The following is an 18,230-nucleotide window of genomic DNA, read 5'->3' on the forward strand; positions in this document are numbered from 1 at the left end:
TTTGCAAGTCTTTCTGTTGGGTCTATGGAGGAACGTTGTATTGTTGGAAATAGTCTTATGCATTTAGGTAAGAAACTGAAAATCTGGACCACTGTTGTGAGCCCTGGTTTGCTCTGGGCCCATTGTTACTTGTGCTGGTGCCCATGTTGCTGTCTCTGCTTCTAGCAGCGTAACTCATGGGGGCAGCAGGTGGATACCAGCAGCAAATTGAAGTTACCTTTGTTAGGTGATGCTTGGCTGGTAAAGTCTGTTCTTGACAAAACCAGGAATGCAATGTGAAATACTTCAACAGTGATTTCCAAATGTGAACCTCGATGCTGTGGTGCTGAAACTTCCTCACCTGAGGCGTCTCCTCTACCTGCTGTGGGGAGCTGCTTGGAGGAGCCCACCAGATGAATGCTTTGCTTATCAGTGCCCCATCCCTGCAGTGTGCCATGGTGCTGCTCCATGCCCTGCACAGGGTGGTCTCCCACCCTAACATGGGCTGCAGGTACCTGGGGGAGGGCTGACCCCATTCACCCCATCCCTGATCTGGGAGAAATGGGCTCTGTGTGCCGGAGGGAGCACAAAGAGGGGAGATTAAGTGACACCGAGAGCAGTATTAAATTTAATGAGGAAGCGGTGTTCTATTAGACCTAAAGCAGTCGGAGGAAAAGCATATGTAGCACTGCTGGAATTTCTTGGGGAAGTTGAGTTACTGTCACAGATAATCTCCTGTTGTGCTGATGATTAAAGACTCGTTTTATCCTGGGCAAGGTGGTCAAAGCTTCCCCCTTCCTGTGTGAATCCCAGCTCAGGTTGGCTGATCAATATTGATGTGTTCCGATTTTGTGCCTATGAAGTGTGTTTTGGTTTGTTTTTTTTGGTAAAGTTGCCTATGGAAAGCGATTTTTTTAATAATTATTTTGCTTGAGACAGTGCCTGTGTACACAGCCCGTGTGCAGCACTACACGCTGTGATCCGGTCTTCAGCGGTTAACTCTCTCAAAAGTGAATAATGACGAAAATGACTGTTTTCAGCGGCAGACGCCCAGCGAGCTGCTGACAAAGGATCCCAAACTCTTGCTGCCGCCTCCCCCCCATCAGAGGGTCGCTCCGTCCCTCCTCCCGGCTCTGCCCCGTCCCCGCTGAGCGCAGATCGCTGCATTGGCGCTCCATCCCCGCTAGAAAGAGAGCGGGCAGGAGCAGGAACCCGAGATTCGCTGGCACGATGCTGCACTTCAGCCGCTACCGATAGCAGATCGTGGTGTGCGCAGCCGGGCTTGGAACGGGATTTTAAAGAAGAGAGAGAGGAGGGGGGAAAAAAACAACAAGAAACAAACCGCCAGGCGCGACGGAGGACGGCTTTTAATCCGAAGGAGGGGGGAGCCGGGCTGTGCCCCTCGGCGGGGCAGCGGGGCGGCTCTGCGCGGGCGCGGCCGCTGGGGGGGGTCCCCTTCGCCCGCCTCCCCCCGCTCCCCGCCGCCACTCGGCGGCTCCGCCGAGCAGCACCGCGGCTCCGGCTGCCGGGGCCGCCGCCGCTGCCGCCCGAGCTCCGATGCGGGGGAGAGCGGAGGGGAGGCAGCGGCACGGCGGCGGCGGGGAAGGTGGGCGGTGAACTCGCTCGGTCCGAGGAAGGATGACCGGCTTCGCCGCGATCGTCTTTCTCCTGCGGCTTTTGCGCGAGGCGGACGGACAGGCTTTCCCAGGTGAGCGCGGTGAGGTTATGCCCGCTTCTCGCGGCGTGCCGACCACCGGCGGCCTCAACTCTTCCAGCCTCAGCCCTGCCTCCGGCGGAGCCCCGCGGCAGATCGGTGCGGTGCGAGTCGGGGGAGCTCGGCTCGGCCAGGGAAGGGTCGCGGCGGTGTCCGCGGGCCGGGGCTGCTCGAGAAGTTGTGCGGGGAGAGGGCTGAGCATCGCCGCCTCCTTGCCGGACTTGGAGTCCCTACCGCGACCTGTCGCTGCGAGCCGGCCGGGCTGCGGGAAGAGGAGCGGCCCCGGAGGGCTCCTGCCTGGAAGCTCCTCGGCTCGGAGGAGCGTTTCATGTTATTTCCAGGAGTTGGGGACAGATTTCCCCCCCCCCCCCCCCCCCTTTCATCTCGCTGCTCAAGTAACTTTCCCCGGGAAGCCGCTCCTTCCCAGCTGCCATTCTCGCCGTGGCTCTGTTAAGGAATACTTTGCTGCCTGGCATGTGTACATTAATAGCAGCCTGCTATTTCCCCCTCCTACAAGTTCCTTTAGGCATAGTTCGAATGGCTTTGAGACGACAGGTGCAGGTTTCTCCTCTTGTTCCATTTTGTAGGTGAAAGAAAGATGTGCGTAGTTTTGGCTCTTCCCTCAGATATTTCAATATGAAACAGTCTAACTGCAGTTTCTCTTTAACACTGGACAATAAACAGTTGTAACATTCCCCTTTCCTGACTTAATGCATTTAGTTTTTCTGCTTTTGATTGTATACAGACCAGAAGATTTTATAGGAAATAAAAATTCTCCTTGTTGTTGCTTAATAGTGACGAATCTCAGTGCTGGAGATGGGGTTCCATGCCTTAAGACTGAGAGCCCTGACGACTCCGTCTCTCTTCTTTAGAACAGAACCAGCGCACAGAGCAGCGGATGCTGAGCGTGCAGCCAGCTCTATGTATGCCTTTAAATAATACCTTCTGTTTGGCATGGCTGGGAAAGTTTGGCATGGGGAGAGCTGGGCAGGCATTGAGCCCCCAGCTCGGCAGAGGGGATGCTGTAATCCGTCAGTGCTTTGGCAAAACCATGGCATCGTGTTGACATTGCTAGGCAACTGCACAGAGCCGCAGAGTTGTTAGGAAGCCGAGAAGTCTAACCTAGTTAGGGAGCTTCTTCCTTGAGTAAGTGAGACGTGGGGCTGCTTCTGTCCTTTCTGTTCCAGCAGTGTTTTTGGGTTCTCAGTGTGCGTCATATCACTTACGGTGAGATCTGTGCCTTCTGATGAATTTGTTGAGCCAGGTGCTTAGAAAGAGGCTTTTCAGTGAAGGTGGTGAACTTTTTAGGGAGCAGGAAACACTTGAAATTGAGGGAAATAGCAATATAATATGAACTAAGCATGTGTGAACTTAATGGGAGCAGCTGCCTAATCCTTATTTTTCACAAGGCAACGGTATGTTTGGCTTTCAGCATTGGTTTTGCAGGAATAGTGACCGTGGGGGTTTCCTGACCATTAACAGCGTTTCACCTCCTCTCTGTGTGCTCTTTGCTGCTCAAAGCAAGAGGGGCTGCTTTTCATGTTGTCGGAGCTGTGTGTGTGCTGAACTTAAAGCAGAGCTCCCCTGCAGGTCCACCGTGGAGTGAAGCGCCGCGTGCTCCGCATTGCTGATAGTTTTGTGGGGAGAAAGAAGAAGAGAAGGCCAAAGTTGCTCGGCCACGCTTTGCCTCTTACACTTCTGTGGGGTTTGCGGTCCCCGCACGGCGCGTTCCCGCATCGCCCATCGGGTGGTGCTGTGCCCATAACTATGGGCCGTCGGAGCTGCCGTCTCTCTGTGATGGAGTTCCGAAGCCCGGCGCGTTGCTGCCGCTCGGACATCCCGAAATTCTTGGGGAAAGAAGTTGGGAACCCATTGGGCGAGGAGTTGGTGGTGTTCTCGTTTATTTCCCGACATGACAGTTAACGAACAGCACAGCCACGAGTCGAGACAGAACAACGCTGAATTCTTACCTGCTTCTTTCCGTTATCCCCAGCATGTGAAACTGGAGATATTGCAGCCCTACAGCAGGCTGCTGGCCGCCTCCTACTTGCAGTGCGTGGCTTCGTACAGAGGGAGCAGGCTGACATTTATTTCCTTACGTAATTTCTGTGTTTTCTATTTATAAGTTCCCCCAGCAGTCGCTTTGGGTTGAGTTTGAGCTCTGTGCTTACCACCAAAGGTGTGCTTGTGGGTACTGAACAATTGGGTGGCTCTGGGGCTGGATGCTACATCAGTTCCTCTGTTTTCCCATGTAATGCATTCAGGAAATGTGTGAATGTTGTACTAAGGGACGGGGTTCAGTGGGGAAGTATCAGTGGTAGTTGGGGTGGTTGGACTGGGTGATCTTGAAGGTCTTTTCCAACCTGAGTGATTCTGTGACTCTATAAAGTAGCAGGAGGTAATTCCTGAGGCTGCTGATTTTGTAGGAGCTCAGAAATTAAAGCAGGATGTTTTCCCAAAAGCACGTGTGCAGCTCTACAAGGAAGATTCTGCTGGTTGCTGTGCGCTTCACTACAGCCCTTTGTGTGTTCTTAGTACCAGAAAGTGGAGCCCGTGGACATTAAAGTTCATTTGTAGCTGTGAAAGGCATCTGGGAGGGGGAAGTTGTCCAGTGGGTTTGTGCTGGGACTGTTCCCTTGGCCATCAGGGCACTTGGTCATCTCCTGATGTCAGTGTCAATCTTTTATATTTTTATCTATATATCTTTTTTTCCTGCTCGTTTATCTGTGCTCCCTGCCACTGAGCTGTGGCTGTTTGCTTTCAGGCTGCTGCCCATCACAGAGTTACGGAGCTGGATGGTTTCGTCTGGGGATCAAAGAGAGAGGAGATGGGGGTGAAGGACCGAGCTGGGAGGATTTGGGAGGGAAATGAATTAATTTCCCAGGAGTTAATTGAGTCGTGGATTTCGCTGTCGGTAAATTGGCAGTGAAAAATGGATCGTTCCAAGTAAGCTTCTCAGTGTGGCAATTGCTAACAATGCAGCCATTTAACTCAATAATCATTTTTCACTCTCACTGGGGAACTGTTCGCGCTACAATTCAACTTTATTTTATATCTCTGGCTGCTTTGATTTGTTTTCTAATAAATAATTAATATCAAAAAGGTGACTTGAAGCTGCCTCCCTTACAGTGGCTGTGAAAGGTTGCTGTGCACAAAGGTGTTTGTGGATCCGAGTTCTGGTTCTGCAAATGCAGAGCCCTTCTTTCCCTCTGCCCTTCTGAGAGTCCCTCAGCTCCGCTGCTCTCGTTTAATTGTACTTCCATAGAGCCTCAGATTCTCTGTGCAGGCCCACGTGCTCCAGGTAATATTGCAGGAATGATTTGGGATACTTATTCTAGAATATAATAGTATTTTTTCAAAGGCACCGCCATCTGTTGCCATGGAAACCTGCGTAGTGGTAAAGATGTAGGTCTGAGGCTTGGTGAACCTCCCAAAAAACAGCTGCCATCGGGGGCTGTTTCTCATGGGAGCATCTACTTTTGTGTATAAAATCCAGTTAAGTGAAGATGAGAAAAAAGAAATAAACTGATCAGTTCAGCACTGCGCTGACAATCCTCCTGAATAGCTTTCAGCACAGGATTAGTGTGTCTCTCATTCTCTCTGTGTTTAGTGGGGTTTTTTAAGCTTGTTATTCATCATAATGGTGGTTATGCTTCCGTTAGCATCCACTATAGTTTTATAAAGGGGGTAAACTAATGTATATTAATGGGTTCTTTGCTTGGGTGGGAACTGCTGAGTTGAAATGTTTTGTTGGTGTGCAAATCTGACAGAGAGGTGTGTGGGGAAACCCAGCTGCTGAGGAGTGCTGGGGCATGGGTGGGTTTGCTGGCTCTTGGGAGCAGTAAGAGACTGCTGGTCTGTTTCATTGTAGAAATACTGGAGCTTAGCTGGCGTTCATAAAAACTCATGGTATTTGTGTGAAGAGCAGCAGGAGTGTGTGTATATCTCTGTATAAAGCATGCATCCTTTAGAGAGACACTTAATTTGGTATGGAAACCGCTTCAGTGTTTCCCAAGCGTCTTGTAATGCACAGACACAACGTGCAATGAAGTTTCAAAAAGTGCTTGTAGGTGTGCTGGTAGACAAGGCTTTCCTTGCAGAGGGCTTACAGAACAGCAGGGTCTGGAGGTCACTGCTGTGATGGGCTGTTGGAAGCTGCAATGCACAGAGCCTCCTGCGTCACTTGGTGGTTGGTCCCAGAGAGCTCTCCTGGATTGATGCTGCTTGGTTCTGTGTTCTCGTTTCTGAGAAGAATGTGGTGCACTTGGATTTTATGGCATTTCTGAGCATTTTATGGGGCAGTATTACTTGGCTCATTTAAACCACAGTGTTTGGACAGGAATCACTTTTTTTTTTTTTTCTGGTGCCACTTGAATTTTACAGTTCTCCTATTTTTCTGCTGATGGTGTGCAGCCTCTTTGTGCTGCCTTGCACTGCTTGGGAATTGTTTCATTGCAGTGATACTTGCTTTTTGGAGGGGAAATGCAATTTATTTACCTGTCACCTCTCTGGTTCTGTGTCACCTCTTGCACCTGGATGTTGCTTTCTTACTGTCACAGCATCATGAAAGGCTTTGTACAGCCTGGCCCTGCTGTACATTTGTAACCAATGTGCAATTGCTTCTACTGTTCATTATTGCAAGCTCTAAAGATGATCTATCTTGATGGAAGAAGACATCATTCCCATGTCTTAATCAGACCATACATCATTTAATCAGAGCCACTTGTTTTATAATATCTGGTAAATACATCCTATCCATCATAGCATGGTTCAGAGATGTTGGATGCTGTGCAACCTGGATGGGAGGGCATGGCATCTTCTGCAAGAGACAGCATAGAATCATGGGATGGTTGGGTTGGAAGGGAACTTTAAAGCCCACCCAGTCTCAACCCCTGCCATGGGCTGGCTGCTCCCCTCCAGCTCAAGCTGCCCAAGGCCCCATCCTGCCTCAAGTGCAGCTCCCATGCAGCCAGGCTGCTGCGGAAGTGGTGAGGCTGGCAGTAAATGTTCTGGTCTTAATTGCTTTAGCATCTTGCTGTCAGGTATCTTTCATGTAATATTGTGAGCAGTAGAAATGAACTACATTTGAGTGATGTCCATGCATGAACCCATGTGATGGGAAGACAGACTCATTGTAGCCTGTTAAATTGTTTTTTTGCAATGTTTGCCACGTATCTGTCTGTACCAGATCTGAGTTCTGCTCAGGGATCTGGGCTTTGCCTCCATGTCCTGTGCTGAAGTCGCTGAGATGTGGTGGTGTCTGGGTTTCTAAATTGTTTTTGTTTTGATGACCTTATGCTGCTCTGCTCCTGCACCTCTTGGCTGCCATTGAATGCTAACTTAAAACCATAGAATTATAGGCTGGCTTGTGTTGGAAGGGACCTCTGAGACTTCTAAGACTGCTTGGTTCCAATCTCTGTGCTGTGGGCAGTGGCTAACCACTGAGTCAGGCACTAATCCTCTCCCTTATCCTGCTGCCACATGGCCCTCTATTGATGCAGTCCAGGATGCAGTTGGCCTTCCGTGCTACAAGCACACACTGCTGGCTCATGTTAAGCTTTACATTTACCAAGACTAAAAGTCCTTCTTAGCAGGGCTGCTCTCAAGGAGTTCTTCTCCCTGTCTGTACATAGATCAGGGAAATCCCAGATATAAGTTGAACTCCTTGCATTTGCCCTTGTTGAACCTTATTTGGTTCACACTAGCCCTCCTTTAGGACTTGTTCAGGTTGTTCTGAATGGTATCCCTTTCTTCTATTACATTGACTGTGCTATTCAGCTTGGTGTTGTCTTCAAACTTGCTGAGAGTACAATTGATCCTCTTGACTGTGCCACTGATAAAAATGTTAAAGAGTGCTAGTCCCAGAATGGCCCCCTGGAGACGCCACTCATCCCTGACCTCCACCTGGACATAGAGCCTTTGACCACCTTCCAACCAGTCCCTTTCCACTGAATAGTCCCCCCTTTTGAGCTCATATATCTCCAACATAAAGAATATGATACGGGACCGTGTCCAAGGCCTTGCAGAAGTCAAGCTTGTTATCACAAACAAGGGTATTAACTTCAGTGTTAATTCCATCCTTCTCCATGTCTGTTGTCACAAGTTCTCCTGTCTTATTTGTCAGTGGGTTGGGGATACCTGTTTTGTCTCCCTTTTCTGGCCAGTGTACTTGTGGAAGTCCTTCCTCTTTGCCTTCATGTTTTTTGCCTGTATCACCTCCAAGTGCCATAATCTCAGCTGTGATCCCACTAGTCATTTTGTTGAGTGGCTGGGAAACCAGAGCAGTTTCTGTGATTCCATGTAACAACCCTGGGCTCAGTGCTCACACAGCTGTGTTGGGAGGGCTGACTTTCTGCTTTTCCTCTGCGAAGTTGTGAAGGATGACAATAGGAAGAGAACTGCACTTTAATCCTGATTTCATCCATTTTGTTCTATGTTGGGGATCAGTCCTTCTCAAATCTGAAGAAAATGCTGTTACCTCTTTGAGCAGAAATAGGCCTTTGAATTGTGTTGGGGCTATTCACCTTGAAATGTGCTTTTGCTGACTCTGGTACTGCTGAATTTGTTGGTGTTACCTGAATGACCTGAATCAGTGCATCTCCACTACCTGAGCGTCAGTTCAGAGGCCAGCTCCACAACGATGGAGGATGGAGGGATGGAGCTTTGCAAACAAGAAGGAAGGTTTCAATAGGCAAATAGGTGATTGTGTGCAGTGCTTTCAGGCTCCTCTTTTAAATGAAAAAAACATGCTGAGGATTTTATTCATGGCCTCCACTTTTCCTTATGAGTGTGAAGAAGACAGGTGGTACAAGTGTCTCTTGGTGTAAGTGTGCATGGCTGAGACTGCCCAGCAGAAGGAGGGCTTGAAGTCAGGAAAATAAGGGAATTAATGGAGTTTGGTTGCTATGGAGGGGGCTCTTTTCCTGTAGAAATACTTGCTGGAGTTGCAGCAGTACTTAATGGATAAGCAGAAGAGCACTTTGTCAGCAAGATGGGGAGCTGCTGCACTTGATGGCTCTTCTCTCCTAAACAGAGGTTTCTGTCAGCATGTCCCTTCTTGATGGCATCCCAAATCTCATTTTTCCTCTAGGTATCAATTAAACACCCTAAAAAGAAAGCAGTTGTTGATGGAACTGTAGAGCACTGTGTATTTCCACCATAATTAGTTGTTTTTCTTTTTTTAATAGAAATATTCCATGTCTTGGTGGTACTTCAAATGTGTAGATGAAAGATTATATTTTAAATCTTACTCTTTTGTTCCCAAGGCCTGAACAGCATCAGCATAAACCTGTGTGGAGTACCTGTGATGCAAATAGGGCTGTTTCCAAAAGCTACACATGCATCCACGATCGGTAGGAAGTCCTGCCTGTGGTGGATGCTCGTCTTCCTTCTTGCTGTGCACTTGATGGGCAGTTGTCAGTTTGTACCAGTGTCAGATCCTCTCCCCTAGTGAGCATCTTGGTACTGAAGTTGTTTTTCCTCTCCTTTTTATTCTTTTAAACTTAATTGCTTTACTGTGTAACAACTCCGAGATAACCAAAAGAGCCATCTGTGTTACATGCTGCAGAGGCAAGGCGACTCATTTTTGTACCCTGAAGAAGGCTTTCATCTCCAAGCTGTAAAAGCAGAGAAGAAATGGGAGCAGCGACGGTGGCTGCTGACAGACATTGGTGGGGAGATGCTCAAGGAGGTGGTGGATGTGGGTATGGGGTTGTTGTAAGGAGGAAGAGGGAGGGAAGAAGCATGAAGTAAGACATGAAGGGTGAAGGGAACCTGCTGGGACGGGCCTGGGAAGGGAGCAGGCATGAAAGAGCTCGGCAGCTGGCTGCTGCTTACAGCTTCTGAGGGCGGCTGTCGCTGCCATCGCCTCTTTCTCCCTTTCCCTAAGCTAATTGTCAGCTAGGAAGAAGGCTTGTTGTTGCTGAAGAGTTGGCCTTTAGGCCAGAACCTGGGCTGCCACATATTTTTTTATTATTCTCCCTCAATTACACTGTGGTGTTTTCTCAAACTGAGCTCCTTTTCACAACCCAGGCTGATGAGAAGACTTTCAATTTATTAACAAGCCATTCTGTGTTTGTTTAGAAAAGTGTGCGAGCTTCATTGCTACATCTGCCAATCACTTAATATTTTAAGAGCCTATAACTTGACAGCAGCAAGTTTCCCCTGTTGTTACTCTCTGACTGATACTTTAGAGATCTCTTCCTGTATTTATGGTACGGTTGTGTGCTGCTTATTTTAGTAATGAGAAAGAATGAGCATGCAGCAAGCAAAGACTGATGTTCATCTTGCAAAATGCTCTTACCCTTCACTGCCTGTACTCAGCTGGTTGAGAGAGCAGCAGCATCCAGGTACCCTGGAACTTGTGCATGGCACCCACAGTTATGCTTCACAAGTTATGTCCATCAGAAAGCTGAAGCCAACTGCATCTCCTTGCACCTCTTTTCTTCCAGGAGGGGAAAAAAAACCTCTACAGGATGCAATGTGATAAATTCAGCTTTTGGGCCGGTGGCTTTGTTGCCAGTGCTGACTTCATTCCCCTTAGGATGCCTGGGTTTCCTGCAAGAGAGATGAGAAAGGAGACAGCGCCAGTCTGTCCGTGTGCCAGCAGTGCAGACAGTTCCCTCCTGTTCCCCCTGCACACAAACACATGCAAAGTGCTGCTGCCAGGGGCACAGCTGACTGCTCGGATGCTGCCTGGCTGGGTCGGACCCTCCGTTTAATTTCTGTGGGGGAGAAAAATCTTCATTAATTTCTAAACCCAGTTGAAAAGTTTCCATGACTGTGATCTGAAAATTGATTTGAAGAAAAACAGCTGTTCTGAAATGAGCAGTTCTGCTGTTCTTGGGGTTCAAACATTCTAACATGAATTGGAAGTAGAAAAGTCCATGTAATTTAGTGCAAAATAACAGTTTTCAGTAAGCCATATAGGAAGTCCCATGTATACTTCTTTAAAGGCTTTTCTGCTTTGAGTGAATATTCATGTTCATACTATTGCATTCTACAATGGGGAAGCAATGTTTCAGCTTCCCAATGAATCGCCTTCGTTACAAGAGGGGTCTCCTGGAGAAATAGTGACTAGATTTGTATGATTGGAAAACGGGAGATGGTTTATATGCTAACAGATATCAGCACGTGGTTGTAATACGCAGAGAAGCGGAAAGCTTGGAAATAAACAACCGCTGTCTCTGTTGGCACAGGGATAACTCTGGAGACTGCCAAGGCCAGAGCCTGCAAAGATAAGAAAGTATAATTAATTGTCCTTAGATGAACCTACCCAGCAGAAGCAACCCTTCTGAAGTCAAGTCTCTGCTTTGCATCTTTTATAATAAAGCTTTTCAGAGTGTCAAAGTTCTTAATGTTTTCTGATGTACTTATTTACATTTCTTTGCATTTCTGGTGTCAATACTTGGCATACTGAGTATAGCTGCATTGGACATCTGCTTTACTCTCACACTTTGATGCTCTTCTTGCAATAACACAGACTTACTTTGCAAATAGCTGAGATGTAATGCTCTGGAACCAAGTCTTGCTCTTGGCTGAAGGTCGCTTAGCAGTTCCCCACATTAAATCACTCCTTGTAGTTGTTGTTTTTAAAGAGGCTTTTTCTTTGCTCCTGTGCCTGTATCAATGGAAGTGTTCTAGCTCCTGTTGTAAGAGAAGTCATTTCCCCTCATTAAAGTTCAGGAAAAATTTGGAAGCAGTTCCTCTGTTCTTATTGATGGTGAAATGGGGCAAATATCATCAAGTTTTCAAAGTTATAAATTGGAGGCAGAAACTTCGCCTTGTGAAACTGCAGTTTTGCAATATTGCAATATGGATTTTGGAATAAATTCATGCAGTTACTTGAGTTGGATGGGAGAGATCTGGGAGCAGTGCTGGGTGCCTAAGAAGACTGACAGTTGACAGAATATTTTCATGTGACTGAAATGACTTTGAAAAGAAGCAGGTAAATGGTTGTGATCTACATGAGCAGCAGATCAGGTCAGATATTCTGCCTTTACTATGTGCTTGGGATTTATTTTTTCCTGCCTGGGCATCATATTATTCCTGAGAGTGACAAACTATTGTGAGGACCTGGAAGGGACCAACAACTTATTCCCTTTTAGAACTGAGGCATAGAATCACCAAGGTTGGAAAAGACCTCCATGGTCACCCAGTCCAACCATCCACCTACCACTATTTCCCTACTAAACCATGTCTCACAGTACAACATCTAAATGCTCAGGTATGCAATCTAAATGCTTTTAGCCCCCAGATCTGCAGCTGAGAACTCAGCTGTGGCAGGGAGAGTACATTAGAGGAAAGGAGGAGGAAGGGAGAGTTACTTAATGTGCACCAAGGGTAATGGAATGAGATCGGAAACGAGAGCATAATTTACTTTAAGCATTAGGAGAGCCTTATTGCAGGTCTGTGAGGCTGTGGAGTTGTGTCCCAAAGGAAATGGTGGAAGCCCTTTTCCTTGAGACATTTTAATTGAGGCAGGATGAAATAATTGCCATCCATAGAGGGAAAGTAATTCAATCCTAGGAAAAAAAATGAAGAATCTCCTGCTAGCTTGTTTTTCTTGTAAAGTTATTGAAGAGGGAAAAGGTATTACAAGAAAAAGGAAGATGTTGTATTTAGCATGCAGTAAGTGAGGGATGTTGGCCCACTAATGGGGTGAATTTTCAATTCATCTGGTTTAGCATCTGAAGACAACGGGTTTGACAGCACTGGGCTTTGGTTGGGGATCACAGCACATCCACTCCTGCTTCCTGAGTGCCGTGCTTGTTCTTGCACTCATATAGGAGATAAAGAGCACAACTGCAGTTTCCAAACTAGGGACTTAGGGTAATAACTGGCTGAAATAGAGTGGGTGTGTGCAGCCTTCATCTGTCCCTTCATCAGCAGTGGCAGTGAATTGAAGATTGTATGGAGGCATCATGTACCACTCCCAGTTCCTCCCTAGTGGCTCTGGATAACTTTCTCAAAGCTCAGCTTTGGTGGCTGGCTGCTGATTGTCACCCTGGTGGGACCCGATTCTTACACCCTGGATTTGACATCCAGAGGGCTTAAGAAGCCATAGCTGCAGCTAGAATCAGTGGTGCTGTTTCCCATTTGTGGGGCCGGTACAAGTTCCAGAGGATGTTGAAAAGCCCTGGGTGCTTCACAGGGGGGATACGGAATTAATGCTATCTTCCCTTAATCTCCGACTCCCCGAAGCAGGAGCAGCCAAAGAAGGAGCTGTGGGGCATTGCCAAGTGCGAGTGTGTGCATGGTTGTGAAGGAATAGAAATTCTATAGCTGTAGAGAAATCCAAGAGGATATTAATAATTCTCTCTGTGGAGATCAGTTTGCATAGTGTGCAGTAAATAATGCATGGGGTCACACAGCTAACAATAAGATTAAAACAAAATATTGAATAGCTGCTCATTCAGTGAGTACCATCCATCTTTTGCGCAGAACAACAAAAGGACCCATGGCAGGAAAGAGTATGGGATCGGGTAATTATTCGTCCTTTAATGTTGGATCTACAGGAAGACTGATGCAGGGTTCTGTGGATGACCTTTTTGCTAGGGCAATAAATAACCTTCTGAAAGCTTGATTTTTGTTTTTAATAATAGTACTTTTTTTTGTCTTGCTTCGAGGTGGGGACGCCCATCAGCAACCAGAGCTGGACAGAAATTTGGGGACTTCTCCATTGGGTTTGAGTGCATTGGCAGGGGCTTTTCCCGCTGCTTTGTGATTGTGAGCTCATCTGCACAACACCCTGCCTCCTTTTTTTTGCTTTGCAGTATCAACCTTGAGTCTATCAAGCAAAGCTTTGGATAGCTGTAGAGTGAGCTCTGCATAGGGCTGCTTTCTTTGTGGAGGGTTGCCCAAGGTGGTAGTGTGGCTTAGAGCCATGAGCAGGCAGTTGGATTGGGGTGGAAGTGTTTGAGATTTCGTGTCTCTATGTCTCTAATCATATTTATTACATGACGTCTCACGCTGCAATCGTTTTATACTTGTTTGAATCAAAACCAGCGTGTTCTGTGCAATTAAGGTCATCCTGCGCTTTGTTCACTTCAACTTGAAACAGTAGAAAGCTGGGTGGGGAAACGAGTGCTGCTGCAATTAAATTGAATTGATTATTTGAATCACATTAAAGAATAAAGGAGGTGAGAAATGGGCTGTGTAATTTATCACTCAACTTGAGGATATTCTGTCTCCTGAAAATTAACTTCAGTTCCCTTCCCTTTTATTTTTTTCTCCATATTTACTTTATTGCAGAACAAATGAGTTTCATTAAAAAAATCTGCTTTCTTCATAGACCCCCAGGCTTCCGACTTATCCCTGTTCCGCTCTCCTTCAAGCTACACCTAGTGTCCATTTGTTCCTCTTGCATCCAGTGCGTTGCTGGTAATGCCCACTGGTGCTGTTAAATTCCACTCCAGGCATTTATGTGCTGCAGCAGCAGGTGTGTGCTGTGTGCTCCCAACGTGTGCCTGATAAATATGCAGAACAGTTCCTGTTCCGAGGCCATAAAGGTGAATGGATTTATTAGAAATCCTCTTCCAATTCTCCCCTGCAATGCCTCTCTGCTAAGAAGGGCAAGAAGGTAAGAAAAATTCCATAATTAAAACAGTTATAAGAGCTTTTTCCAAGTGGGGATTTTTCTTAAAGAACCTGGATTTTTAAAAATGCAACCTTGATGAGGTTTGATAGAAGCCTGTGCTGCAGTGGTGTTGGAATAGGGAGCAGAGATCTGGTGGTCTTCTGTTGGTGCTGGGCTGTGGCTGGAGCTTGCAGGTTTGTTTCTCCCAGGTGCTGGTTTGCCTTGCACATCCCTGGCAGCCAGCAGTGCCTCTGCTGCTCCTTTTAGCATCTCCTGCTGAGAACCGTGGATGCTTTTGTTGCTGTGGATTCGGTTTCATCTGTGATAAAATCAGCAAAGGAAAGGAAGGCTGTGTGTTGAGACAGTGACTGGAAAAGGCATCTACTTTGGAACAAGTGATTTCTCTCTGTATGGGAGCTCAAAACAGAGCCTGGAAACTTACAATGTGGTTTATTGATGTTACTTTGCTCCGTGGGTCCTACTGCATAGCATGGGGTGGAGAAAACATGGGGCATCATGCATTCAGGCTGATACTTTTCTTGGACTTGTCTTTGACTTCCTTCTTTCTTTTTTAATGTATTAAAGTAAATACAGAGACGTTATTTTGTTGTACCAAGTATTGTTCCCCAGGATACCTGTTTCTTTAGATAACTTTGGCTCTAAGGAGATTATGGAGGAAGAGGAAGTTTACATCCTGTCTCCATGAGGTGGATTGGGTACAAGAGCGTTATCTGCAATATATGTGTAATTACACGGAGAAAAGATGTAAAGAAAATGTATTTGAAGACTTAACATGAATCAAGCCCTTCCCCTCCCCCAAGCTCCTGTGTCAGCTCACTGCTCATTAACCTTTTGGAGGTAGGCATGTTGCAGCTCTCCACGCTCCTGTGTTTCTGAGAGAATCAAGGAGCTCTCACAGATGGAGGTGAATCCTTGGTCTTGTTCAGTAATGAGAGGTTTTCTTGGTGACAAAGCAGCCCACTGGATGTTGTACCCAAATGGTACCATTTGAGAAGTGTGCTCCCTTCATAATATTTGAATGCTCTCAGGAATTTCAGCTTTGTGTGACTCTTGGGGAGCAGGTGAATATTCAGTCCACACTTTGATTTGGGATTTGGAGATCCAGGGGTTGTGCTGTAAGCTCTGTCCTGGCCTTGTTTTATAACCTTGGTTAATTTTTTCATATCTCAATCTATTGTAAATACATGCATGTTTCTATTCTGTCTCACAGGGGAAGCTTCGTTAACACTGAATTATGATGAAAAGCAATGGGTGCAGTGTGTTTTCAGGCTGGCTCCCCATCTCCCAGTATTACCAAATGATCTGTTCCCTAGGAGGTTTGATAAGATCGTGGCTGACATGCAAGAATACATGCTGAATGAAAGCAGTGGAGCTGCCCAATTTATCTGCAAGGAGCTTTGCTTCTGCACCCTGAGTGGCACACAGCACCTTGCCATGGGATGATGGGTCCTCCCTAAACCTGTGTGCCTGGTCCCACCACCAACACCTGCTGGAACAGGCAGTGCTTTTCAGAATTTTAGCATTGGACAGTTTTGTTTTAAACTCTGTCCTGATTGCCAAGAATAGAGGTTGGGGTTTGGAGCAAACCACTTTTGCTTTTAGAGCCCTGTGTGTGAGACAGGTGAGACGAATGATGGTTTAACTGGGACTATTTGCAAGAGACTGCAGTAATCTTTGGGGAGCTCCTTTGGGTTAGCAACTGCGTGCAACCTCTTTAGTAACAGATATCAGGGGTTTGCTAGAGGATGTGGATGTCATGCTCCTCCCAAAGTGGATGTTGCACTTCCTCAGGCAAAAGCAAACTCTTGTAAGTGAGCTCCTGACCCAGATGTGTGCCTATGTGCGTGTTTGTGCTCCTGCCCTCCATGTGCGTGGTCAGACCGATGCTACAGACAGCCTTGGGGAGGTTTGTGTATTGGAGCAGTGCTTGAATGAGCAGAACAAGGTTACCATGTATCTGCAGGCTAAATGCTTGGGGACCTCTCTCCATCATAAACCGGCCCTGGAATTTGCTTTTCTGGATGGTGTTCTGGCATTGAGGCAGGCAGATGCTGATTTTTTCACATAGCTGAAAAAGTATTTTTTTACAAAGGATGGTGCAAGAACAAATACACAAATGCTGGGAAGTAGAAGAGATTTGCTTTTTTCATTGGAGAGGTTAAGAACTGATTTTTGGAGGTGAGACTCCAAAAGAGTCCTTCTCATTTTTGATTGATCTGTGTGATTATTGTAGAGGAAAAGGTTAATGTGGTTAATGCACTCCTGTTAGGCATTGGGGTACTCATAATGGACCGAAGTCATTCTTTCTTCAAGACAAAATGGAGAAATCTGAGAGTGCTGAAGCACAGTATTATTCAAACATGCCATTTTCCTTCCTGAGTGAAAGCAGTGTCCAAATGGACTTCACAATCTCATTTTTTCCTCAAAACTATTAACAAATGACTCATTTTGTCCTGTCTTAGTGAGAATGTGTACAGTTAAGAATGTTCTAAGACTTCAATTCCCTACAATTTCAGGTATACGTAAAGAGCTATCCAAGTATCGCACTAAATGGCGCTGATGTTGGAACTGAATCAGTTCAGTGAGGTGAGATATGACCTCTGGAGATGGCAGCTCACCCCTGTGCTCGGAGCAGGACCACCACCTGGAGCAGGTTCCTCATGGCTGCGTCCATGTGGACTTTGCATGTCTTCAAAGATGGAGGCCACAACCTCAGTGGGCAGCGTCCCGCTCTTTGACCACCTCTGCATTGGTGTGTGTGTGTGTGTGTGGGGGGGGGGGGGAGGTCCTGTTCAGTCATCCTTATGCTTTTCCATTGGGTTTTTATAAGCACTGATGAGATCCTTCTGAGCCTTCCTGCTTCTAGGCTAAGCTATCCCAGCCTCTTTGTGCATGTCCGATGCTCCAGTCTTTCAGTCACTTGTGGCCCTTTGCTGGACACACTGCATGAGCATACACTGTGGTTCCCTGCACATGCTAGTGCAACTTTAATGTGTTTCTCAGCTGGTTTACATAGTCCTTTTTATACATACAGATATACAAAGGATTTTAATTGGAGATGATTGATACATAGCACAGAATTTCCCAGGTGATTCTTATCTGATTGTATTTCAATTTGTGCGCTTCATCAAATATTTGGCTGCACTGAATACGCTGGTATATTCAGTTAGGCTGTCCTGATTTACTGTCTCAGTCCTGTCCAGTAGATAGAGGAAGGCAATAATCGGTCTGTCAGTTGCTATTATATTTTCATTTGAGGAAAAGCATACTGCTTATATATTCCCTCAGCAAAAAAAGAAAGAGATATTTGGTGAAGTACTTTTCTAGAGTGGTTTCTTTTAGCAGCTCGAACTTTTCTAAGATACCTTGAACAATTCTACTCCTTTACAGACCTGAAGCTATTTTGTGGACCTCCATCAAGTCTTAGAGGCATCTTTGCTGCCCAGCTTGTTTGGCTTCATAGGAATAAATTCAGTGTGCTTTGAATTCTGTAAATCAGAGAAAAAAATCAATGATTTATTCTCTTTTATGGTCTGTTGAATGACTTAGAGCTGTATGTGGTTTAACTTCACTAAACCCTTTTATTGGGAGTGCTGCTACAAAGCAGCATTGCTTATTTGATACCTTCAAGATTGCAGGAGAGCCCTTTTTCTGCCAGCACTAAAAGTTTGTATTTGTTCACATTCGAAGAACTGTATAATGTTTGTAGGAAAAAAGGCAGGGCTTTTGCATGCTGTGTTAGAGTTGACTAGAAAACTGTGGAAGTTCGTTCCTCATTTGTGCTGTGGGTATGCAGACAACCCAAACCATCCCAGTTGTGGCTGACCTGTGGCTGTCCACGTCCAAAGGTTTGTGCAGGGCTCCATTGGTAATTCCAGTTGCTGTTACTGGACTGATAGCCCTGCTGCTGTGCTTCCTTGGAGCAATCTTACTGACTTG

General features: G+C 46.4%; 1 protein-coding gene across 11 annotated transcripts in view; it reads left to right on the forward strand.

The window, feature by feature from the left end:
- Nucleotides 1-1,109: 1,109 nt before the first annotated feature.
- The window catches only part of PTPRT (protein tyrosine phosphatase receptor type T), a 425,958-nt gene continuing 408,837 nt past the window's right edge, over nt 1,110-18,230 (forward strand). For 6 of the 11 annotated variants that reach the window (XM_048963312.1, XM_048963316.1, XM_048963310.1 and 3 more), the window contains exon 1: nt 1,111-1,687. In XM_048963312.1, coding sequence (XP_048819269.1) covers nt 1,618-1,687 — 70 coding nt within the window. In that variant the 5' untranslated portion in view covers nt 1,111-1,617. Of the gene's footprint in view, nt 1,688-18,230 lie in introns of all 11 variants that reach the window. The other 5 variants (XM_048963317.1, XM_048963319.1, XM_048963320.1 and 2 more) reach the window with 2 other exon arrangements.

The sequence above is a fragment of the Lagopus muta genome, chromosome 16 (assembly GCF_023343835.1).
Source record: "Lagopus muta isolate bLagMut1 chromosome 16, bLagMut1 primary, whole genome shotgun sequence".
Classification (NCBI taxonomy): domain Eukaryota; kingdom Metazoa; phylum Chordata; class Aves; order Galliformes; family Phasianidae; genus Lagopus; species Lagopus muta.